At 36.4% G+C, this 27,184-nt stretch overlaps 1 protein-coding gene across 1 annotated transcript in view; it reads right to left on the bottom strand.

Annotated features, from left to right (window-relative positions):
- Positions 1 to 27,184, bottom strand: part of ARHGEF38 (Rho guanine nucleotide exchange factor 38) — a 165,197-nt gene that overhangs the window by 90,762 nt on the left and 47,251 nt on the right. The window contains exon 2 of the mRNA XM_066385918.1: positions 24,136 to 24,323. Within this exon, the coding sequence (XP_066242015.1) occupies positions 24,136 to 24,323 (188 nt within the window). The remainder of the gene's footprint in view (positions 1 to 24,135; positions 24,324 to 27,184) is intronic.

Here is a 27,184-nt window from a genome sequence, read left to right as displayed (position 1 = left end):
AAGACTTCAGGGAAAGTGTCTAGCATAAAGATAAAAAATTTTCATTCATCAGCATGTAGATAGAATTTAAAGGTAAAGCAGATCAGATTCTTAACAGAGTGAAAGTAGACAAAAGAGAGAAGGGGACCACAGACTGAGCCCTCATCTACTTGAGTGTTTAGAGATAAGAATCAACCACCAAAGGAGACTGAAAAGGAACAGTTGGAGCAGTAGGAGGAAAACCAGGTGTCTGTGGAGTCTTGGAAGACAGAAAAGGAAGTTATTTTTTCAAATCCTGTTAACAGGTCAGGAAAGTGAGTGCCTCTTCCTTCTGTTAATGTCTGAAGCAATTGCTTGCTGCATAACTAATTAGCATAACTAATCACGAACTGCCTTCTGTCGCTATTATTTCTAACATCGCCTTGAAATATATCTTTGATTATTATTTAGATTTTTATGTGTTTATGTGTTATTTTCTTAACCAGATTATAAACTCTCTTAGGGAAGGACTATGACAAATTTTCTGAATCCCCACACAGAAGTCAGTGGAGAGCATTGTATGAAATAGACACTTGACAAACATTTAATTTTTTAACTTGCATATTCAACTGAAATATCACATTCTTCATGAAATATTGCTTAGTTAATCTGTCTGGAAGTGATCTATCCCTTCTGTGAACTCTAGTTTCATTTATTTTCTGCACTTAACAATTATTGCTTTGCATTACCCGTTGTCTTTTCCTAGCTATGTGTCTCATCACCTCTAACTAGGAGTTCATAATCTTTTGATGGCAAGGAATGAGTTTCACATGTTTTTAGGTACTCTAAAGTGCCAAAAATAAATTAATTAATTCATGTAATCTTGTACTTTGTCTGGATCTAAAGTGCCTTAAATAAGTGCTTATTAGTAAATCTGTAAAATTTTTTTAACTTATTAATTGATTTTAGAGAAAGAGTAAGGAGGAGGGAAAGAGAGAGACATACAGATAGGCATCAATTTGTTGCTCTACTTATTTATGCATTCATTGTTTGATTCTTGTGTGTGCCCTGGCCAGGGATTGAATCCACAACCTTGGCACAAAAGAACAATGCTCTAACCAACTGCACTATCATGCCAGGACTAATAAATACTTGTTTTGCCAATATGTGTTTTCTCTCTAACCCAGTATTTATTCTTTGGAGTCAGAGATTTCTTGCCCTGCACCAATATGCCCAGTTATGTTGCTCTATACCTGAGGAAAGCTGCCATTGCATTAGCAGGGTTTATGGCATCGTTATAATAATCACAGCCACTGAAAATGTGTTGCTTATTTTCACAAATTAAAATCGCAGTTTGTGCATCTCAGTTCCTAGAAGGACCTAGGCCACAGGGATGACTTTTTTGGATATTAGAATAAATCTATATATCACATTTCCTTGTCAATTCTGGGCATTCTCACCCCTGCAAGAACTGGAAAATGCACTTATTTATCTCCTCATTTGGCCCAGCAAGTTTTTGTCTGTACTAGAGATTATAAAAATTAGAGAAAACTGAAGTTGCCCTAAAATGGAGCTTATGAGGTTCTGAAAAATGGGACAACATGGAGGAGTTTCCAACATAAAACTGCAATAGAAGGATAAAAAAAAGAGATCCCTCTATTTTTGAGCTGAAGCTTTCTAAACAAGCAAAGAGATTTCTACTGGAAAATAGAAGTTTCAATGCTAGAATATTGACATATCAGTTCCACACCCAACCAACTAAATGTGAATCTAATTTGACAGCAAACTTCATGTCTTCCAAAATGACAAAACAGAAATGTCCTTCCAGGGGAAATGGGAAATTAAGTGAAGAGCAATGATTTAGTGTCAATACTTAATAAAGAAGTTAGTTAGAAATTATATATTATGATTGGCAGCACAATTACTTGTGTGCTTTTTATTTTTAAAATTAACATTTCACAACTATAATCCCCAACACATAAGAACTACCCTTTTTAATAAACATTTTAAAAAGTAAAGAAAACATCATTGAGATGTTTTTTTGACTTTTCTAATATGAATTCAAGTATCTGACCTTATCATGGAGAAACAATAGCCCAGGTTATATAATATATACTGGGATTTCACACAGAAGGTGAAAATTAAGTCTTTGATTAAAAAAGAATCATTGATGACAACATGAATGGACCATGAAAATATTATGCTAAGTAAAATAAGTAAATCAGAAAAAGCTAAGAACTATATGATTTCACACACAGGTGGGATATAAATCTGAGACTCACAGACATAGATAAAAAGTGAAGTGGTTACCAGAGGGACGGGAGTGGGGAGAGGGAAGAGAGACAAATATACAGTGATAGACAATGATTTGAGTTTGGGTGATGAGTACACAACACAATGAACAGCTCATGTGCTATAGAAATATTTACCTGAAACTTACATGTTCTTCTGGACCAATGTCACCCCATTAAATTTAATTTCTAAATAAAAAAATTAAATTAAAAACAAACAACAATAACAACAAAACATAGAGTTCTAGCCTGGCCATATTATGACAGGATTCTTCACTGTGATATGATCTTACTAACCATGAAAACCAGTCATTTTAAAGGATTGCAGCATATATAGGTCAGTGTTTAAATTAGCAAAGGTGATCAGAAAGTCAGAAAGCAGAGTACAAATAGGAATTTCGGTCAGTGTATTAAATAAAATTCTGAAAAATCAAAGCAATTCCTGCCAACTATAATTGAGATATGGGGAACAACAAATGACTCAGGAGAAATAGAGGTATTAGCTAATGATATGGTGGTAATTGTATTGCTTTTGTTTTCATATTATCAGCCTGGTTTTGATCTCTGCACTCATGAAGTCTGTGAATTCTTGGGACTGAGGAGTTTGACCTCAGGAACTGCTGGACTCCACAGGGAAAGGGACTAGACCACATAAACAGTGGCAGTGGAGATAGGGCTAGTTGGCTTTTCCTGTTTTTTTTTTTAGAATCTAGAAACGTATCTGGTATTCTATGAATAAGATGAGGAAGAGCCAAAATACACAGGAGATTATTTTGCCCTACAAAGTTTCTTCTAAATAACTAATGGTTATCTTTAAACAAAAAAAAATGCAGTGTCTACCTCTCTAAAATCACAATAAAAAGAGAATTAATTAAAAAGTTTTGGGGGGGTAAACAAGGTAAAGATTCAGAGGAAAAGTTTCTATCTTTATACATATAATTTTCATGTGTTTTTAAAAGTATGCTTTAGGGCCAGATATGTGGTGGTGCAGTGGGTAAAGCATCAGTCTGGAACACTGAGGTAACCAGTTCGAAACCCTGGGCTTGCCTTGTCAAGAAACATATGGGAGTTGATGCTTCCTGCTTCTCTCCCTCTTATTTCTCCCTTCTCTCTCTCTCTCTCTCTCTTCTCTAAAATAAATAAATAAAATCTTTAAAAAAATAAAAGTATACTTTAGTTTTTTTTTTTTGTTTTTTTTTTTTTTGGTATTTTTCTGAAGCTGGAAACGGGGTGAGACAGTCAGACAGACTCCTGCATGTGCCCGACCGGGATCCACCCGGCACGCCCACCAGGGGCGATGCTCTGCCTACCAGGGGGCGATGCTCTACCCCTCTGGGGCGTCGCTCTGCCGCGACCAGAGTCACTCTAGCGCCTGGGGCAGAGGCCAAGGAGCCATCCCCAGCTCCTGGGCCATCTTTGCTCCAATGGAGCCTTGGCTGCGGGAGGGGAAGTGAGAGACAGAGAGGAAGGAGGGGGTGGGGGTGGAGAAGCAAATGGGCGCTTCTCCTATGTGCTCTGGCCGGGAATCGAACCCAGGTCCCCTGCATGCCAGGCCGACGCTCTACCGCTGAGCCAACCGACCAGGGCAAAGTATACTTTAGTTAAAGAGAGAAAGGGAGATGGAGAAAATAGGGCATTATATTTTTTAATTAAACTTTTTATTTTTAAATAATTGTAGTTTGACATGCAGTTTACTGAGTTTCCCCCAATCATAACATCTTGCAAAACTATAGAATGTATGCATTGGATTTTGATGTGGTAGAGTAGAACATATCTTGAATGGATTATAACAACTGTTTTCATAATAAAGATATATCTCAGAAATCAGCATCTGTATTCCACTTAGGTCTGGGCAATTTCATGGAGGATACAGGGCTATAGAAAATAGTTTACTTTAAGAATATTATGTTCAGTGAACCAAAGTAGAATATGTTTAAGGCCCAGAATACAATCTGAAAATTTTGCAATTTAACAGAGACATGAAGAATAGCTGGGTATTCCATGATGCCAAAATTACTCTAGTACTAAAACCAGACAAAGACATTAAAAGAGAAGAAAACTATGATCTCAATCATAAACATAGATACAAAACTCCTCAATAAATATTAGCAAGTTAAATACAACAATGTATAAAAGAAATGATACAGTATGACCAAGTGGAATTTATCTGAGATATGCAAGGCTGTTTAATATTTAAAAATCAATTAATATAGCCTGACCTGTGGTGGTGCAGTGGATAGAGGGTCGACCTGGAATGCTGAGGTTGCCAGTTTGAAACCCTGGGCTTACCTGATCAAGACGTATATGAGAAGCAATAAATGAACAATTAAAGTGAAGCAATTATGATCTCACTCCACCTCTCTTTCTCTCTAAAATCAATTTAAAAAATCAATTAATGTAATTTATAACATCAGCAGACTAAAATAGAAAAGTTACTGGTTCTATCAATAAAGACAGAAAAAGTATTTCCCCAAATCCAACACCCATTCACAGTAAAAACTCGCAATGCACTAGGAATAGAGAAGAACTTTCTCAACTTGATAAAGAATAGTTATGGAAAACCTACAGCTAACATCATACTCAATAGTGAGAAACTTAAAACTTTCTCCTAAGATCGTGTACAAGGATGACTTCTCTCAGTACTCCGTTTCAACATTGTAATAGAGGTTCTTCATGGTAAGATAAGAAAAGGAAATAAAGGCATATCAGTTGGGAATAAAACCGTCTTTGCAGATGACATGATTATTCATGTGAAAAATCAGAAACAATAAAAAGCTCCTAGACCTGAAATTTGAAATTAAAAACATAATACCATTGGCATTAATACCTTCCAGAAATGAAATACTTAATTATAAATCTAACAAATATGTATGAGATTGGTTGAGAGAAACTGAAAGAAATCAAGAAACTAAAGAAATGGAGAGTTATTCCATGTTCAACAATAGGAAGGCTCAATATTGTTACGATGTCAGTTATTCCCAGCTTGAATCATTGATTCAATGCAATCCTAATCAAAATTTCAAAAAATTATTTTTTGAATTTTGACAAACTGATCCTAAAGTTTATATGGAGAGGCAAAAGACTCAGAAAATCCAATGCAATATTGAAGGAGAAAAACAAAGTTGTAAAACTGATAATACTTGAATTCAAGACTTGCTATAAGGCTACAGTAATTGCAACAGCATGGTATTGGTGAAAGAATAGACAAATGCATGCATCAATGGGACAGAATATAGAGCCCAAAATAGACCCACATTGTCAACTGACAAAGGAGCAAAGACAATAAATGGAGCAAAGTTATTCTTCTCAATAAATGGTGCTGGAACAACTGGACATCTACATGCAAAAAAATGAACCTAGACAGACCTAACATCTTTCACAGAAATCAACGAAAATAAATCACAGACCTAAATGTAAAATGCAAAAACTGTAAAAACTTCTAGAAGAGAGCATAGGGGAAGACCTAGATGACCTTAGTTATAGCATTCACTTTCCAGATACAACACCAAAGGCATAACCCTTGAAATAAATAATTGATAATTTGTACTTTTTTAAAAGTAAAAACTGCTTTATTAAAGATAATATCAAGAGAATGAGAATACTAGGTACAGACTGGGAGAAAATATTTGCAAAAGATACATCTAATAAAAGACTGTTATCCAAGTAACACAAAGAACTCTTAAAATTTAACAGACAAGTGGGCCAAAGACTTTAACAGACACTTCACTAAATAAGCTATGTAGATGACAAATAAACATGTAGAAAGATAGCCTCTGTCAAATGTCATCAAAGAAATGCAAATTAAAGCAACAATAAAAATACCAGTTTACCTAGAATGTCAAAAATCCAGAACACTGGCAACATCAAATGCTGACAAGGATGTGAAGTACTAAGAACTCTCATTCATGGCAGGTGGGAATGCAAAATAATGCAGCCATTTTGGAAGACAGTTTGACAGCTTCTCACAAAACTAAATGTATTTTTATTATATTATTCAGCAAGTGTGTCCCTTGGTTTTTACCCAAAAGAATTGAACATTTATGTTCTGCAAAACCTGTAAGTGGATGTTCATAGCTGCTTTATTCATATTTGCCAAAACCTAGAAGCAACCATGATGTCCTTTAGTAGTGGATGAATAAATTGTGGTACATAGAGACAATAGAATATTTTTCAGCACTATAAAGAAATGAGCTATCAAGCCATGAAAAGACATAAGAGTATCCTATATTCATGTTACTACAGTGTGATACCAACTATTTAACAACCTGGTAAAGGCAAACTATGGTGACAGTTAAAAGATCAGTGGTTGCCAGGGGTTAGTGAGGAGGAAGGAATGAACAGATGGAGCATAAAGGATTTTTAGGGTGTGAAACTACCCTAACAAGGGACATGTTGTTATACATTTGTCCAAACGCAGAGGAGGAACACCACTAAGAGTGAGCCTGTGGACTTTAGGTGATAATAATGTGTCGGTGTAGGTTTAATCAGCTGTAACAAACTTAACACTTTGGTGGGACTGTTGGTAATGGAGTGGTCTATGCATGTGTGGGGCCCAGGAGTATATGGAAAATCTCTGTACCATCCCTCTCAACTTTACCGTGAACCTAAAACTATTAAAAGAAAATAAAGTTTTTTAAAAAAGGAGTAGCTGGGTGATTAGAAAAAAATAAAACAAGAGAGAAAAAAATTGCATAGTTGCTGTTAAGCATAAATGAATCACTATTATTTCTGACAATCGTAAAAGTGTAAGTGAAGGTGACAGCTAGAGAAGACGATTTTGACAGGAGTCTTCCTGTGATACTTAAAAAATCATAACAGAAGATTTTTGATCACCTGCATTTTTCCTCATTTGTTATGCAGACAGTTTTAGCAAATAGCTTTGAAAAGTCAAATTTATTTATCAATCTGTGTATGTATGTGTATATGAGTGTTGGGTGTATTTTAATAATTACTAGATGTAATGTTTCTGTCTTGGCTCTTTTATCTTGTATTTCAGTGAACATTCATAACTATAATTCTGTCCTTTGTCAGAATAGCAAAATTCCATTACTTTTAAAAAAATTTTATTTAGAAAATTATCTTTAACAGAATGAAATTGATCAGTAAGAATACAGAAGTTTCAGGTAAATATTTCTATAGCATTTTAACTGTTGATTATGTTGCATACCCATCACCCAAAGTCAAATCATTTTCCATCACCTAATATTTGTCCCTCTTTACACCTTTCCCCAACCCCCTCTCCCCTTTCCCTCCCCCATATCCTCTTTTTTCTGTTAACCACTTTACTTTTATCTATGTCTTTAAGTCTCAGTTTTATATCCCATCTATGTGTAAAATCATACAGGGCTTAGCTTTTTTTGATTTACTTATTTCATCATCCATGTCATAAATATCACTTTGTCATCATATTTTATGGCTGAGTAGTATTCCATTGTATATATGTATCACATCTTCTTTATCCAATCCTCTATTGAGGGACACTTTGGTTGTTTCCATGCCTTGGCCACTGTAAATAATGCTGCTGTGAACATGAGGATGCCTGTGTCTTTACATACCAATGATTTCGAAGTAGTAGTTCTCGGGCTTCTTTTTTTCCCCCCTCAGGATTGTTTTGGCTATTTGGGTTTTTTTATGGTTCCATACAAAATGGTAATTGTTTTGTTCTATTTCTTTAAAAAATGACATTGGGATTTTGATGGGAATTGCATTAAACTTGTGTATTGCTTTGGGTAATATGGCCATTTTTAACCATGTTGATTCTTCCAATTGATGAAAATGGAATATATTTCCATTTCATTGTATTCTTTAATTTTTTTCAATAATGTTTTGTACTTTCCAGTATACAGGTCCTTCACATCCTCTGTTAAGTTTATCCCTAGATATTTTTTATTGTTGCAATTGTAAAAGGAATTAGATTTTTTAGTTCATTTTCTGATGTTTCACCATTAGCATATAGGAAAGCAGTGAACTTTTGGTATATTCATTTTGTATCCTGAGACTTTACTGTATTGGTTTATTGTTCCTAATAGATTTTTGGTGAACTCTTTGGGGTTTTCCATAGACAGGGTCATATCATCTGCAAAACATGATACCTTTACTTCTTTCTCAATATGGATGCCTTTTATTTCTTTCTTTTGCCTGATTGCTCTGGCTAAAACTTTCAGAACTATTTGAATAAGAGTGGAGAGAATGGGCAACCTTGTCTTGTTCCTGATTTTAGAAAAAAAGCCTTCATTTTTTCACCATTTAGTATGATATTAGCTGATGGTTTGTCATTTATAACCTTTATTATGTTGAGGTATTTTCCTTCTATTCCAATTTTATTCAGTGTTTTATACATAAAGGGATGTTGTATCTTACTGAATACCTTTTCTGCATCTATTGATAGAATCATATGGTTTTTGTTCTTTGTTTTGTTGATATGGTGTATTATAATGATTGATTGCCGTATTTTGAACCATCCTTGTGCTTCTGGAATGAATCCCACTTGATCATTTTGTATTATTTTTTTAATGTGTTGTTGATTTCAATTTGGTAGCATTTTGTTTAGGATTTTTGAATTTGTATTCATTAGAGATATTGGTCAGTAGTTTTCTTTTTTGGTGTTGTCCTTGCCAGGTTTTAGTGTGAGGGTTATTATGTTGGCCTCAGAAACTGTGTTGGGGAGGTGTCCGTCATTGGATGAGTGGATAAAAAAGCTGTGGTACATATATACAATGGAATACTCTGGGGCCATGAAAAAGAAGGAAATCTTACCTTTTGCAACAATATGGATGGACCTGGAAACTATTATGTTAAGTGAAATAAGCCAGGCAGAGAAAGAAAAATATCATATGACCTCACTCATTTGAGGAATCCAATGAACAGTGTGAACTGAGGAATGGAATTGAGACAGAGGAGGGATCAAAGGGAACAGAGGAAAAGAGGACAGAGGGAAAAAGGAGGATAGGATGGGATAAACCTGAAGGGAAGGGGGGAGGGCATGGTGGGAAGAAGGGGGCAAGGGAGATGTTGAGGGGAGTATGGGGGAGGGGGGATGCATTTGGGGCGACACTATAATCTATGTAAACACAATAAATTAAAATCAATAAAAAATGTGTTGGGGGTATTGCTTCTTTTTCTATTTTTTGGAAGACTTTGAGAAGGGTAGGTACCAAATCTTTGAATGTTTGGTAAAATTCACTAGTGTAGCCATCTGGTCCTGGACTTTTGTTTTTTCTGGGAGGTTTTGATAGTTGTTTCTATTTCCTCCCTTCCTATAGGTCTATTTAGGTTTTCCACTTCTTCATGACTCAGTCTAGGAAGATTGTATGGTTCTAGGAATTTATCTATTTCCTTTAAGTTGTTGCATTTGGTGGCATATAATTTTTCATAATATTCTACTATAATCCTTTGTATATCTATTGTATATCTATGATGTTTGTGGTAATTTCTTCTCTTTTATTTAGAATTTTGTTTAAAAGTCCTTCCTCTTTTTTCCTTAGTGAGTCTAGCCAGTGGTTTGTTGATTTTATTGATGTTTTCAAAGAACCAGTTCTCTGTTGTATTAATTTTTTCTATAGTTTTTTTGTTCTCGCCTGACCAGAAGGTGGCGCAGTGTATAGTTTTTTTGTTCTCCATTTCATTTAGTTCTGCTCTAATTTTTACCATATTTTTTCTTCTGCTGACTTTGGGTTGCTTTTGTTCTTTTTCTAGTTTCTTAAAGTGTAATGTCAGGTTGTTTACTTGGGATCTCTCTTGTTTCTTGATATAAGCCTGTACTAATATATACTTCCTTCTTATTACTGCTTTTGCTGCATCCCAAAAATTTTGATTTGTCATTTTCATTTGTCTGTAAATATCTTTTGATCTCTGCTTTTATTTCTTCTTTGACTCAGTCACTTTTTAGAAGTATGCTGTTTAATTTTCACATTTTTGTTGATTTATTTACTTCCTTTTTACAGTTGAACTCTAATTTCAAAGGCTTATGATCAGGGAATATGGCTGGTATAATTTTAGTCTCTTGAATTTGTTGATGTTAGTTTTGTGGCCCAACATATGGTCTGTTCTTGAGAATGTTCCATGTACACTGAAGAGGAACGTATAAGCTGATGTTTTGGGATGAAATGTTCTGTAAATGTCTATTATGTTCATTTGGTCCAGAGTGTTGTGTAAGACCAATATTTCTTTATTAAAATTCTTTTTTGGATGATCTACTTAAAGCCATCAATGGTGTGTTGAGACCTCCAAGTATGATTGTGTTGTCTGCTTCTATTTTTAGAGCAGTTAGTAAATGTCTTATATATTTTGGTGCTCCCTGGTTCGGTGCATACATATTAAGAAGTATTATATGTCCTTGTTGCAATGTCCCTTTTATCATTATGAAATGTCCATACTTGTTTCTGGTTACCTTTATTGTCTTGAAGTCAGTATTGTCATACATGAATATGGTTACAACTGTTTATTTTTTGGTATTCTTTGCTTGGAGAATCACTTTCCAACCTTTCCCTCTGAGTCTACTTTTGTCCTTGCAGCTTGAAGGTAGCATATATTAATAAATGGATTTTGCTTTTTGATTCAATCAGCTACTCTGTGCCTCTATATTGGTGAGTTCAGTCCATTTACATTTAGGGTAATTATTGACACTTGACAATTTCCTATAGCCATTTTATCTTTGTTTCCTGGTAGCTCTGTGTCTTTTTTGGTTCTTCTATTTTTTGTTTCTATCAGTTGTTTTTGTTTGGTGGTATTTCATACTTCTTTTCCCTGTTTTTTCTTTTTTGAAGCTATGTTTCAGTAGTGGCTTTTTCATGGGTGATTGCTATGATTACTAATAGTTTATTAAGAAAAAAAGTTTATATGTACAAGAGGCCTTTGTCTTATGGGTACTTCTGCACTCTAGCCTTTTTTGCTACCACAGATCTTTATCCCCTCCCTTTTTATGTTATTGTTACAGATTATCCTTTTTTCCTTGTGACCTTGTTGGAGCTTTTACTTGTAGTTTTGATCTGTTTTGTTCTTTGTGTCTGGTCGAATAACCTCATTGAGTATTTCCTGCAGTGGGGGTTATCTGGTGATAAATTACCTCAGCTTCTGTATGTCTGCAAAAGATTTTGTTTCTCCTTCATATTTGAAGGATAGCTTTGATGGATATAGTATTCTTGGCTGGTAATTCCTTTCTTTCAGTACTTTGAATGTTTGGGGTTCATTCTCTTTGGTCTTGTAGAGTTTCTGCTGAGAAGTCTGATAATAATCTAATGGGCTTTCCTTTATATGTTATGTTCTTTTTTCCATAGCTGCCTGGAGGATTCTTTCTTTGTCATTGAATTTGACAATTTTATTATGATGTGCCTTGGAGTAGGTCTGTTTCAGTTCAGCATTCTGTTTTCTTCTTGGATTCAAGGCTCTAACTCTTTCCATAAGCTTCAGAAATTCTCATCAATTATTTGTTTGAAAAGGCTATCCTTTCCTTCTCCCTCTCTTCTTCTTCTGATTACCCATTATTCTTATGTTACTCATTCTGGTGGAGTCAGACAATTATTGTAGAGCTCTCTCAGTTTTTTAATTCATGAGTCTCTCTCCTCTTCTTTCTGCCTCAACTCTAGTTGCCTGTCTTTGATGTCACTGATTCTTTCTTCTATCTGGCTTGTTCTATTAGTTAAACTTGCTACCTCAGTCTTAAGTTCACGTATTGAGTTCTTCATCTCTGTTTTTAAAGTTTCAATCTCCTGGCTGAGGTATTTGTTTTGTTCCTTAATTTGTTTTATGAGCTCATTAAGTTACCTATTGGTGTCTTCTTGAATCTTGTTGAGTATTTTCAGAGCTTCAATTTTGAATTCTCTATCATTTAACTCCAAGGTTTTCATGTGATTGACATTTTTTTTCTGGAGATTTTTCATTTTCTTTCTGAACTATGTCTTTGTCTTGTGTAGCCATGGCATTTGATTTCTTCTTCCTTTATGGTATTTGAGAGTGATATTTTAAGAACCCTAACCAAAAAACCAAAACAAAAAAAAACCCTAAAATAATTTTAAAAATACTATAAAAATATTTAAAATTTTAAAATTATGACAGGTAAGGAAGAAAAATCATAGGAAAAAAAATCAAAAGCAAAGAAAAAATACAAAACACCTACAAAAATAAGAATAAAAAATATAAAAATTAAAGAAAATGAAATTCAAAAGAGATAAGAGAAAAAAGAATAAGAATTTAAAAAGAGCCTGACCAGGCTGTGGCACAGTAGATAGGGTGTCGGACTGGGACACGGAGGACCCAGGTTTGAAACTCTGAGGTTGCCAGCTTGAATACAGGTTTATCCGGCTTGAGCAGGGGCTTATCAGCTGGAGCACGGGATTGCTGGCTTGAAGCCCAAGGTTGCTGGCTTGAGCCCAAGGTCACTGGCTTGGGCAAAGAGTCACTCACTCTGCTGTAGTTTCCTAGTCAAGGCACATATGATAAAGCAATCAATGAACAACTAAGGAGACTGAAGAGCCACAACAAAGAATTGATGCTTCTCATCTCTCTCCCTTCTTGCCTGTCTGTCCCTATCTGTCCCTCTCTGTCTCTCTCTCTGTCTCTGTCATAAAAAAAGAAAAAAAATGGAATAAAAGGAAAAAAGGGAAACATAAATTTTGGTTTTGAGAGGTTTCTTCCAGTAGGTGTCACTGTATTATTACTGTTAGCTTGTGAAATTCCAGGGCTGACATTCAGTGAAATGTTGCTGGTGTAATGATGTAGGTGGAGACACAGTTATGTTGGTGTGTGGGGTGTATTGTGAGGGTTTTACTGCTTTAACCTTATGGCTTCAGCTCTATAGCTTCAGTTTATGGCTTTACAGGTCTAACAATGGCGATCTCAGACTTCCAGGTGCTCCTTCCTACATCTCAACAGACCTGGAGACTAGATGTGGAGCCCCTCTGTTCTTCAGGAGAGAGAGTGGCTCTGGAGAACTAGCTGTGGGGTTTGTCTCTGCTACTTTCAGTACCGTGAGGTGAGGAAGGTAGGATCTGGGAGGCTGGGGGACTGCATTTTAGCTTTCTCTGTCTCTACGAGTACAGGCTGCAGGGAGACAGAGCTGTGACACAGTGCTCTGGTTGCTTTGGTTTTTTCCTCCTCTGCCAATTCTGTCTCACTTCTCCTGGCAAAAGGAGACTCAAGTTACTCTGAGTTTTTCTCTCCATAACCCTCAGACAAAATCCAGGGAGCCCGAACTTTCCTCCTCCCTGTAGTCCAGCAGAGAAAAAAAAAACCCAGTCACTCTTAGTTTGTCTCCTCTCCTCTCTAAAGCCTACCACCAATGTGTTTTATCTTCTACCTCCCTTTTTGACCTCATCAAACCTTTAGTCCATTAGTTATGCAGATCTTTCAGGCATGCCTGCAAGCCCAGTTGGGGTTCCTTTGCTTCATTATAGTTGTTCAATTTGTTGAAATTTCAAGGGGAGAAATCAGGACTATCTCTCACGCTGCCATTACTCTGATGTCATCCCCTCCATTACATTTTATTGTTTGAATTTTTCTTATAAAGAAGTGGAGTCTGAGAGCTGGATTGGGTGGGGAAATTCTGACTGAACTTAAGGTAGTTCAGCAAGTGCATCACTAACTGCATTCACACACAGGGCAGCCAGAGGAGGGATACTGACATAGAACCCAGCTTTGAGGTTGAATACAGACACAGAAACAGCCACCAGATAGCTTGGAAGGAGGGTGACAAGAAGTGAAAGACTGAGCGATTCCCAGATGTGTGCTCAAACTACTGTCCCTTTATATAGGACAGTAATAGGCTTGCTCTGGTGAGGAAAGTGCTATTTGAATGCAGAAAACTCCAATGGAATGTAAAATTCATTCTCTGGGATGCTACTTAGCCTTAAAAAAGATGATGAAATTCTGCCATTTTAAACAACATAGATGGATCTTGAGAATATCATGCTAAGTGAAATAAGTCAGAAAAAGTCAAGAATCATGATTGCATTCATATATAGGATATAAAACTGAAAGCAACAAATGAATAAACAAGAAAAACAAACAAAAACTCATAGACACAGCCAACCAGTATAGTGATTACTAAGGAAAGGGATGAAGGGAGTAATAAAAGGTAAAGGGAGTTAGTCAAATATATGGCGAATAAAGATTTCATGGGGCAGTGGGCACACTATGCAATATACAGATGATGTGTTATAGAACTGTACACTTGAATCCTACATAATTTTTTAACTGTCACCCCAATATATTTAATTTTAAAAAGAAAATATTATTTTGATCTTTGTTCAGTTGAATTTGCAGAAGTAAAACTCAAGGATATAAAGGGCCAACTATATATTTATGGGGAAAAAAATTACATATAAGTGGGCCATGACCACTTTATGTTATATGTAGATTTCATGTATTAAAGTATCTGCATCCTGGTTTCATTATTATAATTCATTTACATCTCCTGCTCTCTAATCTTTTTAGAGATGCTTTGATCTGCACTGTGTTGTCAGTCTTGTTGAGCCCATTTCCAGCTTCTCTACCTAGGTTGATGTGATAGTTCAAGCTACAGCAACTCCACTCAAGTTAGGGGCAGGAGTCAGAAGCTGAATGCCCTGGGCCCTTCTCTCCTTCTCTCCCTTGCCCTTCTCTTTCATGTTCCCCTATTCCCAGCCTTGCCTCATACATTCTGGGCCTCAAGAGAGAAGTTTGGTATGTTGTCAATATGTGTGCTATATATCACATATGTCAGTCAGAATAATTGCTAGATACAGTCCCTGCCATCATGGCAATGACACATGCCTCTGCTACTTAAACTTGCAGAACACTGGTGAGCACCATTTTTCATTTGGGTGTTTGCATTCAAAGAGAACATTAATACTTTTCTCAAATTTATAGTCTCTCATTAAATGAAATATTTTCCACTTAAATTAATATTTGTTATTCATGGTTTAAAATTAAACATGTAAATATATTCTTCAGAGCCAAAAGGTTTCACAATGGTATATTTGGTATGATTCCAATTTCACAAACTATTTGGGTATGTTGTATATGTGTACACAAAAAATAAAAATATTTACAGTGCCTATTTCTAAGTGACAGGGCTAGTGATTATTTTCTTGTATATATTTTTCTAATAAAAATTATTTTTTAAATGTTGTGTTATAGAGTATCTAAAGTTTAACAAAACATTCCTAACTAAACTCTTTTTTAAAAAAAATCTTATTAATTTTAATGAGGTGACATTGATAAATCAGGGTACATATGTTCCGAGAAAACATCTCCAGGTTATTTTGATATTTGATTATGTTGTATACCTATCACCCAAAGTCAATTGTCTTCTGTCACCTTCTAACTGGTTTTCTTTGTGCCTCTTCCCTCTTCCCTTTCCCTCCCCCCGGTAACCACCACCCTCTTGTCCATGTCTCTGAGTCTTAATTTTATGTCTTACCTATGTATGGAATCATATAGTTCCTAGTTTTTTCTGATTTACTTATTTCACTCAGTATAATGTTATCAAGGTCCATCCATGTTGTTGTAAATGATCCGATGTCATCATTTCTTATGGCTGAGTAGTATTCCATAGTATATATGTACCAAAGCTTTTTAATCCACTCGTCCACTGACGGACACTTGGGCTGTTTCCATATCTTCGTTCGCTATTGTGAACAATGCTGCCATAAACATGGAGGTGCATTTCTCCTTTTGAAACAGTGCTAGGTGTTCTTAGGATAAATTCCTAAACGTGGGATAGCTGGGTCAAAAGGCAGTTCAATTTTTAATTTTTTGAGGAATCTCCATACTGTTTTCCACAGTGGCTGCACCAGTCTGCATTCCCACCAGCAGTGCAGGAGGGTTCCCTTTTCTCCACATCCTCTCCAGCACTTATTCTGTGTTGTTTTGTTGATAAGCACAATTCTGACTGGTGTGAGGTGATATCTCATTGTGGTTTTAATTTGCATTTCTCTAAGTTAGTGATGTTGAGCATTTTTTTCATATGCCTATTGGCCATCTGTATGTCCTCTTTGGAGAAGTGTCTATTCATCTCTTTTGTCCATTTTTTGATTGGATTGTTTGTCTTTCTGGTGTTGAGTTTTACAAGTTCTTTATAAATTTTGGTTATTAATCCCTTATCAGACATATTGTCAAATATGTTCTCCTATTGTATAGTTTGTCTTTTTATTCTGTTCTTATTGTCTTTAGCTATGCAAAAGCTTTTTAGTTTGATATAGCTTCATTTGTTCATCCTGTCTTTTATTTCACTTGCCCGTGGAGATAAATCGGCAAATATATTGCTGCAAGAGATGTCGGAGAGCTTACTGCCTATGTTTTCTTTTAGGATGCTTATGCTAACTAAACTCTTGCCAGTACAATGTTCTAAATTATTTTTGCCCTTTTTATCAGAATATATAAAGCTTCAAGTAAATGCACTGACCAAACATGAACAAATCCAAAATAAGTTTTAGTATACAAATAAAAATTTATTCAAACATATATATTTAAAGGTAGAATAGCCTTGGAAGGGTAAAAACAACCTGACAATGGTGTTCACTTCTGGAGAAGGAAATTAGGCAGCTTTGAGACACTATCATCTCTGTGAGATCTTTGGTGCTTTCATGGTATGTGAATTTTAGAAATTAAAAAAAAAATAGTTAGCCTGACCAGGTAGTGGCACAATGGATAAAGTATTGATGGGACACTGAGGACCCAGGTTCAAAACCCTGAGGTTGCCAGCTTGAGTGCCAGTTTGCCAGCTTGAGCATGGGATTCCCAGCTTGAGCATGGGATTGTAGACATGACCTCATGGTGGCTGGCTTGAGTCCAAAGGTTGTTGGCATGAAGTCCAAGGTCACTGGCTTGAAGTGCAAGGTCACTTGAGCCCAAGGTCACTGGCTTGAGCAAGGGGTCACAGGCTTAGTTGGAGCCCCCTGGTCAAGGCATGTATAGGAAGCAATCAATGAACAATTTAAGTGCTGCAACTATGAACTGATGCTTCTCATCTCTCCCTTTACCTGTCTGTTTATCCCTGTCTGTCTGTCTGTCTTGCTAAAAAACAAAACAAAAATAATAATTAAAAGAAAGAAAATAATGCATTTAAATTCCTCTAACTACTATTTTTTAAATCAGCTTTTGGTATTTTCCTTACACATAAAACCCTTTTTCATTGTTTAATTAGATTGAGATGGTTTTTATTTATTTTGACTTATTGCCAAAAACATAGTCTCGCCTCTTGCCCTGTTTAGATAACTAGAACCTGTTTCCCCACTAAATGTTTCAACACTAAATGTTGTGGCAAACGTTTCCCTTGTTTGCAAAACGTCTCACAATGCTGCTATTAAAGATTATGTAATTGCTGAGTTTGGCCCTGCTTTCCGTTAGGTGAAGATTTAGAGAGTTAAGATTAAGCTTGGGAGTTAAGATTAAGGTTTCTGACAGAGCAGTTACCAGGAGGCACTGAGTCTAGAAATTTATCTGCGCACTGATTTAGTCAGGCAGGTTCACTCAGGTAAGCCCAGTGCTCGTCTCGGTTTTCAACTTCCTCCTTCTAATTTTTAATTTTATAAACTGACTTGTTTCTTCTGAGGGTGAAAAGACATGGAGGCAACACAATAGAGCAAGATCGTCTTCTCTACAGCAGAAAGGGTGCACAGAGAAGAGGCGTGGATTAGATGATTTCCCAAAGCCCCTCCCAGCCGAACCTAAACATGTAAAATATTTACTTAGGTTTGGCTCAGTTTCAGCTCAGCATGGTTTGCATATTGTTTCCATGGCTATGTGAAAAACATATGCATTAATTTCTATATTTTGACACTAACTGATGACAGGTGACTTATGTATAAAAACCCTGCCTGGTATTTAAACAGTTAGGAGGGAGGTGAGGACACGGAGGAGCTAATCAACATTTTAAAGGTGGTAAAGTTAATGATCTGGTGGCATCAATTAACTACCTCCGCACTCACATAAATGTTTATAACAGTCATATGAGTTCCTGGGCAGTTATTTACTTAATCAAAGGTTAAGAGCATTAAGAAGTGGAGGGGAGGAGAGTGGATCTGAGATGAGAACTCTGAGAAACCTTAAGGTAACTGCTATTACAACTCAGTGAAGGGGACAAATGGACTTGACTGAAACTAATTCTGCAACGAGAAAGACAGAGGATGGGAAGATAACCAAACAATGAGCACTGCCAGATATGAAAAATCAACAAGCTATAAACAATCTTAATAGAAATATGAGGGAAATATGAGTTAGAATTCTGAGAACTGTAATTCAAAGCATTGAGAGCAAAAGTTAAACATGCCAAATAAATAAACTACATGTCATTGTAATGGAAACATTTTATTTTACATGGTCTGAGACACCAGTTCTGAGGATTGCTTATAAGAGTTACACAGAAAGCCAAAAGTAAGGAAAACAACAAAAGCAAAAAGTAGAGAGCACATACATAGGAGTACATATACCTCGGCAATGGCGTTTCTATCAATTGGGCCTGTTTAACTTACCCGTGTAGTAGGTGGCTTAAAATCGAACACATTTTTACATTGAATAGACTTCTTATTCTATTTGATACAAAAACTCAAAGGACATTTTCTTTCATATTTAGTGTTTTTTATACTGATCATGAACTCATCACAGGGATAAATTTTTGGTAAAATGTGCTTACTTGAAACATGTTTTAATTGCACATGCTTTTTATACATATTAAATATCTTATATTCAAGTTAAAAGGAGATAAAAGGGAGACTACAGACAATTCTTTATGTTTTTGCTTTTGTTTTTTAGGAGAGCAGATAATGAAGAGGAAAATTATCCTATCAATTTTGTGAAATCAATTTTGCAGGAGAGAAAAAAGGACACTGGCAGGAGTGAGATCCTTAACAAGCCCGAGGGGATAGAGACACTGTGGTAGGGGAGAGTGAGCCTTACTCAGAAGCAGGAACTCTTCGCCAGGTTACAGGGTACAGATCCAGGAAGGGTAGTAGATTTAGTATCGGGGGTATGTGCATTTTCATATTGTGTCCATTTTCTCAGTGAAATGATGGAAAAAGATGTTAGCTGAGAGTTAGGAGACAGTCAGGTGTGAGGAGAAAGAAGATGTGAAAGAAGCCTTTCAGAGATGTTATTTGGGGTTCCACTTGAAGAAAATGGCCATGAATTTCAAAGAGATTGGGTTCAGGTGCATGGGTAACAGTGTAAAAGTAGGCAGAAAATTGAACTTTATCAAGGATGGGCTTTTACAGGCAAGTAAATGGAAAGAGAGAGAAAAAGGAATTGAGTTCATTTGCAAGGAGTGATTACAAGGGGTCCTTGGGATAAGACACAGTTCTGTTCCTATGACAGTGATATAACCCAAATTTTGGTTTAAGTCGAAACACACACCCTAGCCTAAGTCACTTACTTATCCTAACACAGTTGTAAAATCATAATCTAGAACATAAAAACGCAACTAAGCCACTGAAAAAGAATACTGCTTATTCTTCTGCCATGCGCAACCAAACTAGCTTGCCCACAGAGTCTGTAAGTATGATGCTAATGGTTTAAGCTGAAACACTCACATCTCAATTTTTTTAAGTTTTTATGGGAGTGACCATCATAAACTAGAAATGTTGTATGTTGAGACTGATGTAACCCGAGGACCCCCAGTATACTAAAGGACTCATGAAAACTAAACCAGGAGTGGAATTAATGAGCAATGACAAGATCAATTGCTTAGAAGTCCTGGTGGCATCAAAATGTTTTGGAGATAGGGATCCAGTGAGAGTGTGCTGAAAGTGAGGATATTGGGGCTAGAGAATAGTAAGCCTGAAACTCTGATTTTGAGCAGGCAAAGTTATTTGTAATGGCAATTCTAAGGTATATGGCCCTGGTCTGAGTGGCTGAGCTAGGTTTGAGGAAAATAACTCGATATGAGCAAGACAAGGAAATGAGTGAGAGGCTTGGAGGCTGTGTGGTCTGTTTGCCTGAATATTCAAATCAACTAAAATTTATGTCTGATTTATGGAGAGAGAGAGAGAGAGAGAGAGAGAGAGAGAGAGAGAAAAGGAGTGAGGGAGTGATGAGGTGGAAAGGGAAAGAGAGGGACAAAAGAAGGAAAAGAGGAGAGGAGGGAAGATAAAGAGAAGAGGGGGAGAGTAGGAGAGATGGAAACCATGAGCGAGGCTCTAAATTTTTCAAAGAATAAAAGTGAATGGTGAGAATGTACCATAAGGTGCATTATAACATAGTGGTAGAGTCTGATGCCATGTACATTTAAAATTGATATTTTGAGAGTTATGCAAATAAAAACATGTTGATAAGCATTAATATTTGCCAGAATAGAGGTTATATCAGATACAATTAGTTTATATTAAGTAAAAAAAAAACCCACACCAAATGTGATTTTATATCCTTACCAATGAAACTAGAGAGCAAATTCTCATCCTGACTATGAATAGTATTCCTACTCTTACAGAGTTAATAAGAAATTTCTAAATTTAGGACATTGACAGTTAACTTCTAACTTGAGAACTGGGAGAGGATTAGGTGAGAATAGCGATGCAGTCTTTGGAAGAGGACTCTAGGAATAGTAAGCACCTAAGAAAAGGTCATGAGGGTGTAAAACTAAAAATGACTTTCTATGAAGGAGAAGTTTCAAATCCACTTTGCCAATTTTTTAATATATTATCTTAACCCAAAAAACAACTTTTATATCAAAGATTACTTTGATCTACACTGGTTTTCCCTCATTTGTACTCCAGATATTTTTTCTAATATTTCTGAGAGGATTCTTTTGTTAAGAAATATAAACTCTGTTCTGGATGCTGAAAGTACGGGGGAAAAGATTTAATAATTGATGGTGGGACAACTGGCTAGCATTATTTTTATAATTATGGGTATATATTAAGATGCCAAACCTAGAATCCATAAAGTTTGATATATTTGAACACCTAAATATAGCAAAAACAAATGAATAAACCTTAAACAAGGTTTTAACTTTTTAATCTTAAACAAGGTTAAAAGGCAAAAAAACAAACAAAACAAACAACCCAGAAAATGAGTTGCAACATGTAGAATGAAAAAGAATATTCCTAATAGAAAAGAGGTTTTATAAAACAATAAAAAGACAAACCATAACTCTTTAAAGAATAAAAGATATGATTATGAATAAGGATTGAAAATAGAAATGGCTAATGAGTGTATAAGAAGATACTTTTCAGAAGGAATCAAATGAACCTGTTCCATTGTTTATAAAATCAACGATGCCTAGCTTTAAAGAGGAGGCAGAGAAGTAGTCCCCTCAATTGCTGTTTATGGGAATGAAAATTAAAATAGTATTGAATTTTTGGATATCAGCTGGCAATTTTTATCAAAATCCTAAATATGCATACTCTTTGACCTAGCAATTCCACTTTTAGGAATTTATTTTAAGGAGACAAGTGACAATGCCCAAAACATAGCATGTCTCAGCATCAGCAATAGTAGAAACATATTTAAGTGTTAGTAGTCATAAAAATACACATCCAACAGCATGAAATGAGTATGTTACAAAATTGCTTTTGATTACATATATGTAAAATTATGTGTTTGTGTATGTATATATGTGTGTTCAAACTGATGTCTAAGAGAATTGGGATTATCCTTGAGCACTGAAATTTCTGATCATTTTTACTTTCTAGCTTATGCTTTTGTATATTACTTGAATCGTGTATGATGCCCACTCACAACCTTATGATTAAATGATTACTTCTCCAGGTCTTTGCTCTTGTTCTTTCTTCTGCTTCTAACACCTTTTACCTTCTTCAGTTCTGTGCTTAAATGGCCCCCATTAGAAAGGTCTGCATTTATTACTCTATTTAAAACAGAAACACCACCCCTCTGTGCCCATGCTCAACCCCTCATTCCTGTGCTAGTCTTCCCTGCTGTACTTAACACCATATAATATACCAGAAAGTTCTGTCCGTTTTGTACTGAATGTAACCCCTGTTTGGAAACACTGCCAATCAACTAGCAGGCACTCCAAAAGATGTACTGAATGAATGAAAATACCTATATATGTTTGTATGTGTGAGTGTGTGTGTGTATACATGGATATATTAATTGAGATCCTTTACCTTTAACTCTTAATTCCCCACAAGAAATTCTTTGAAAAGGCCCTGGTTAACAAGGAGGGTAATGATTAACTTTTAAGCACTTCAAGTTTTGTCTGGGGCCAGCTCTACCCAAAAATTTTTTTTATCTTACATTCAGGTTAATTTCTATGTTGAATTTTACTTCAACATTGATAGTCATAAGTTTAATTGAGCTAAACAATGATAACTCTAATTAAGCTATCAACATAAGTGGAGAAATAAAACCCACATATTTTTCTCATCTGAATCCTTCATCATCTTAAGTGCTTTGTTCCTGAACTGCTGAAAATCTGTTGCTCACATTTTGTTAGCAGTTCTACAGGGATCCAACAAAGAACACAGAAATTTCATAGTGTCAAAAACTGTGAATTTCATTCCCCCCATATTTTGGAACACAATTTCCTTGGCTTAAAGGAGGGACTCTGAGTGTTCCTCTGCTGACACAAATAACATGATTCTGATAGTTTTCTGCCAACCTAAACCCAGGGACCCAGGGGAAAGGCCCATGCAAGGCCAGCGGTGCTGCCGCCATTGTGGCCATTCACATGCAGGTTCCCATTTAATTTGGACAGATGTTAATGAAACAATGAAGGCAAGAACTGGTGGGCCATTACTTTTAATCCTAGCTTGCACCCTGCAGGCAAGTAAATACACACAGTGGGAAAACACTTCCCTTTCTATTCAGGGCTCCCAAAGCCACTGACTCAGCCGAGTCTTCCTAGAACCAAAGGCTCCACCAGCCTATTCACCTCTGTTTCCCACCTCCTTCTCTTTGCACAAACTCTGCACACACTAGCTTCTCCTTCAGCACTCCACCATCTTGGCTGCCTCTCCTCTGCAATGCTGATGGCAGGAACAGAGAAAGATAGCCCCTGGTCTGCTTTATTTTATAGCGTAGAAAATTAAAGCCTTTAAGCCAGGGGTCCCCAAACTACGGCCCGCGGGCCACATGCGGCCCCTGAGGCCATTTATCCGGCCCCCACCGCACTTCCAGAAGGGGTACCACTTTCATTGGTGGTCAGTGAGAGACGCAAAGCATGGCATCGCTCACATACAGTACTACTTCCAGTGACGTGGGATGCACGCCTCACGGCTCCGGAAGCACGTCACATCACTTGTTACATCTAGCAGTGACAAATATGGAACCGGACATTGACTATCTCATTAGCCAAAAGCAGGCCCGTAGTTCCCATTGAAATACTGGTCAGTTTATTGATTTAAATTTACTTGTTCTTTACTTTAAATATTGTATTTGTTCCTGTTTTGTTTTTTTACTTTAAAATAAGATATGTGCAGTGTGCACAGGGATTTGTTCATAGTTTTTTTTATAGTCTGGCCCTCCAATGGTCTGAGGGACAGTGAACTGGCCCCCTGTGTAAAAAGTTTGGGGACCCCTGCTTTAAGCCAATATACAAATAAGGAAGTCTCTGATACAAAGTCACTTATCTGAGGCATAAATGGGATTCCTCATAAGAGTGCACCACCCCCCATCATGCAACAGTCACGGGTGTGGGGAAAGGCTTAGTTTTGAGAAGATCTTAGTATTAGAAGGATGTTGAAAAGATCTTAATATTAAAAGGGTGGGGAAGACTTAGTCTTAAAACTAAGCCTTAGGCTATAAGGACTTTGCCAGCTTACAGCCTATCTCCCACACCCAATGCAAACTATAAGCAAGCAAACATATACATCATATTTACAAAATTATTTGACCAACCACCCATCACCTCACCTTCCCTGTGCCAGATGCTACCACTGATACACTTGGCTGCTTTGATTTCATGAAGCTGGTGATCCTATTTAGAATGGGGGGTGGAGTTCAAAGTTGCATTTACCTGTTTATTTCTCAAGGGCTGAACCACTTCCTTAATGCACAGCTCCAGATCATTGATATAGTCCTTTTCTGTTTGTATCAGCTCCTTGATGATTTTTGAACGTCTTGCCATCATTCTCAGCATCTGATGTTCCTCCTCCTGAGTTGGGGTCTCAGCCACAGAACATCCAGATGGTGGGGTCATCTTTTCTGTTAAATGAAAACATATACACGTGAGACATTCTGCTCAGATCTCTTGTTCCTTCATTACAAACAAGCCACTGCAGTGTTGTTGTTAGCAGGGAAAATGCTTAGCGTGTTGTCAACATGTGTTCTTAGAAAGTGGTGATATGTGGTAGTTTTCTCTAAAATCAGAATCCTATGAAAATGTGAACATGAAGAGATGTCAGAATAGACTACTTTTGACAAATCAGTTGAATAATGACCATTGTTGGGCAAATGAGTTTGTAAAATTTGTATTTTTTGAGTTTGCTCACTTTTATTGTTATTTTCAAAATGGCACTGTGCAGCCATGTGCTGCTTGCCCTCAGAGCAGGGCAGTTGATTGCAAATTGAAGATTGCATTCCTGCTTGGGAGGAGACATTGTTTTGTTAATGATTGCTGGAGGAGGGGTCTTTGTGGGCCCAGCCAGTTTTGCAAGGAGAGCAGAGAATACAGGGTGCTGAAGAAGAAGCTAGTTTTTGCAGAGAAAGAGAAGGAGTGCAGATGCAGAGAGCTGAGGGGCTTTTGCGAGCTCTGCTGAGACTAGGGGGGCCTTTGATTCTAGGAGGAACCTGAGAAGATTCTCCTGGTTGTGGAACCAGAGAATGCCTCAGGGCTTTGGGAGCTCTGAATGAGAGGGAAGTGTTTTCCCTGTGTGTTTGCTCGTCAGCCAGTGCGATACTTTAATAAAGGAATGGCTCACCATTTTTTGGCTCCACTGTTTCTTTACCATCTGTCCAAATTCAATGAGAACCTACATGGCCACCACAATGATGACAGCTGGCCCTACAACCACATCCTCACCAACACTTCGCCTTTAAAATATCTCATTACTACTCTTTATGGTATAAACCTGTCTTCAAACTAGAGATAAAATGTATAAAAACACAGTTCAGCACTTCTTTTGGAAAAATTTGCTTTTTTAAAATTTATTTTTTATTTTTAATTATTGTTGATATATAGTATTATGGCACAGTGGATAAGGCATTGACTTGGAACTCTGAGGTCACCAATTTGAAACCCCGGGCTTGCCCAGTCAAGGCACATATGGAAGTTAATGCTTCCTGCTCCTCCCCTCTTCTCTCTCTCTCTCCTCTCTAAAATAAATTAATAAAGTCTTTAAAAAACTATTATAAAAATTATTTTAACTATTGTTGATATACAGTATTATATTAATTTCAGGTGTACAACATAGTGATTAGATATTAATATACGTTACAAAGTGATTACCACAATAAGTAGAGTAACCATGTTACTATACAGTTATTACAATATTATTAACTATATTCCCTATGCTGATTATTACATCTCTGTGACTTACTGTATAACTGGCAGTTTGTATTTCTTAATCCCCTTTACCTTTTGCCTGTATGCAAAGCCTTCCCATCTTTAAACCATCAGTTTTTTCACTGTATCTGTTTGTGTCTGTTTTGTTTTGCTTGTTCATTTGTTTTGTTTTGTTTTACATTCTCTATATAAGTGAAATCATATAGTATTTGTCTTTCTCTGTCTGATTAATTTCACTTAGCATTATACCATCTAGGGCCATCCATACCGACACAAATGGCAAGATTTAATTTTTATATGGCTGAGCAATAGTTTATATAGGTATATCATTGTTTTTATTCATTCCAGTATTTATCAGTGGATGGCTAGGTTGCTTCTATAGCTTGGCTATTATAAATAATGCTGCATTGCCTGAACTGTGGTGACACAGTGAATAAAGGGTTGACCTGGAATGCTGAGGTCGCTGGTTTGAGACCTTGGGCTTGCCTGGTCAAGGCACATACGAGAAGCAAGTTGATGTTTCCCCTTCCTTCCCCCACCCTGCATCCTTTCGCTCTCTCTCTCTCATCTCTCTAACCTCAATAAACAAAATCTTTTAAAAAATGCTGCAATGAACCTAGGAGTCCATATATGTTTTCAAACTAGTGTTTTGGATTTCTTTGGATAAGTACCCAGAAGTGAGATAGCTGGATCATATAGTAATTCTGTTTTAAACTTTTTGAGGAATGTCCATACTGTTTTCCATATGTGGCTACACCAGTATACAGTTCCACCAAAAGTACATACACCAGGGTTCCTTTTTCTCCACATGCTCACCAACACTGTTGTTCTTTGTCGTTTTTCTTTAATAGAAATTCTGACGGATATGAGGTCATATCTCCCTGTGATATTGATTTGCGTTTCCTTGATGATTAATAATGTTGAGCAGCTTTTCATGTGTCTGTTGACCATCTGTATGTCTTCTTTGGAGAAATGTTTATTCAGGTACTCTACCCATTTTTTAATCAGACTGGTTGCATTTTGAGTTGTATGAGTTGTTAATATATTTTGCATTTTAACCCCTTACTAGATATATCATTTGCAAATATCTTCTGCCATTCAGTAGATTGCCTTGTCATTTTGTTGATGGTGCAAAAGCTTTTTAGTTTGGTGTAGTCTCATTTGTTTATTTTTGCTTTTGTTGTCTTTGCCCTAGGAGACATATCCAAAAAAAAATGTTGGAAGACTGATGTCAAAGAGTTTACTGTTTATGCTTTCTTCTAGAAGTTTTATGGTTTCAGGTTTTACATTTAAGTTTTTAATCTATTTTGTGTTTACTTTTTATATAGTGTAAGAAAATGGTCTAGCTTCATTAATTTCTGCATGGATCTGGGACACATATGCTTTTAAATCAAAGGAAGAGCTTTAATTAGTAAGCGGAACACCTTCTGATTTGTTTGTTTTTATTATGCAAACTAATTGCCCCTCATTCTAAGTGGATAGTATGCAAACCTTACAGAAATGGAAAACAATTGCACATGATTAGGATTTTTCTTTTAATTAACAATCAATCCATAAAAGT

This window comes from Saccopteryx leptura, chromosome 5 (genome assembly GCF_036850995.1).
Source record: "Saccopteryx leptura isolate mSacLep1 chromosome 5, mSacLep1_pri_phased_curated, whole genome shotgun sequence".
NCBI classification, from domain to species: Eukaryota; Metazoa; Chordata; class Mammalia; order Chiroptera; family Emballonuridae; genus Saccopteryx; species Saccopteryx leptura.
This window is presented reverse-complemented; position numbering and strand designations above follow the sequence as displayed.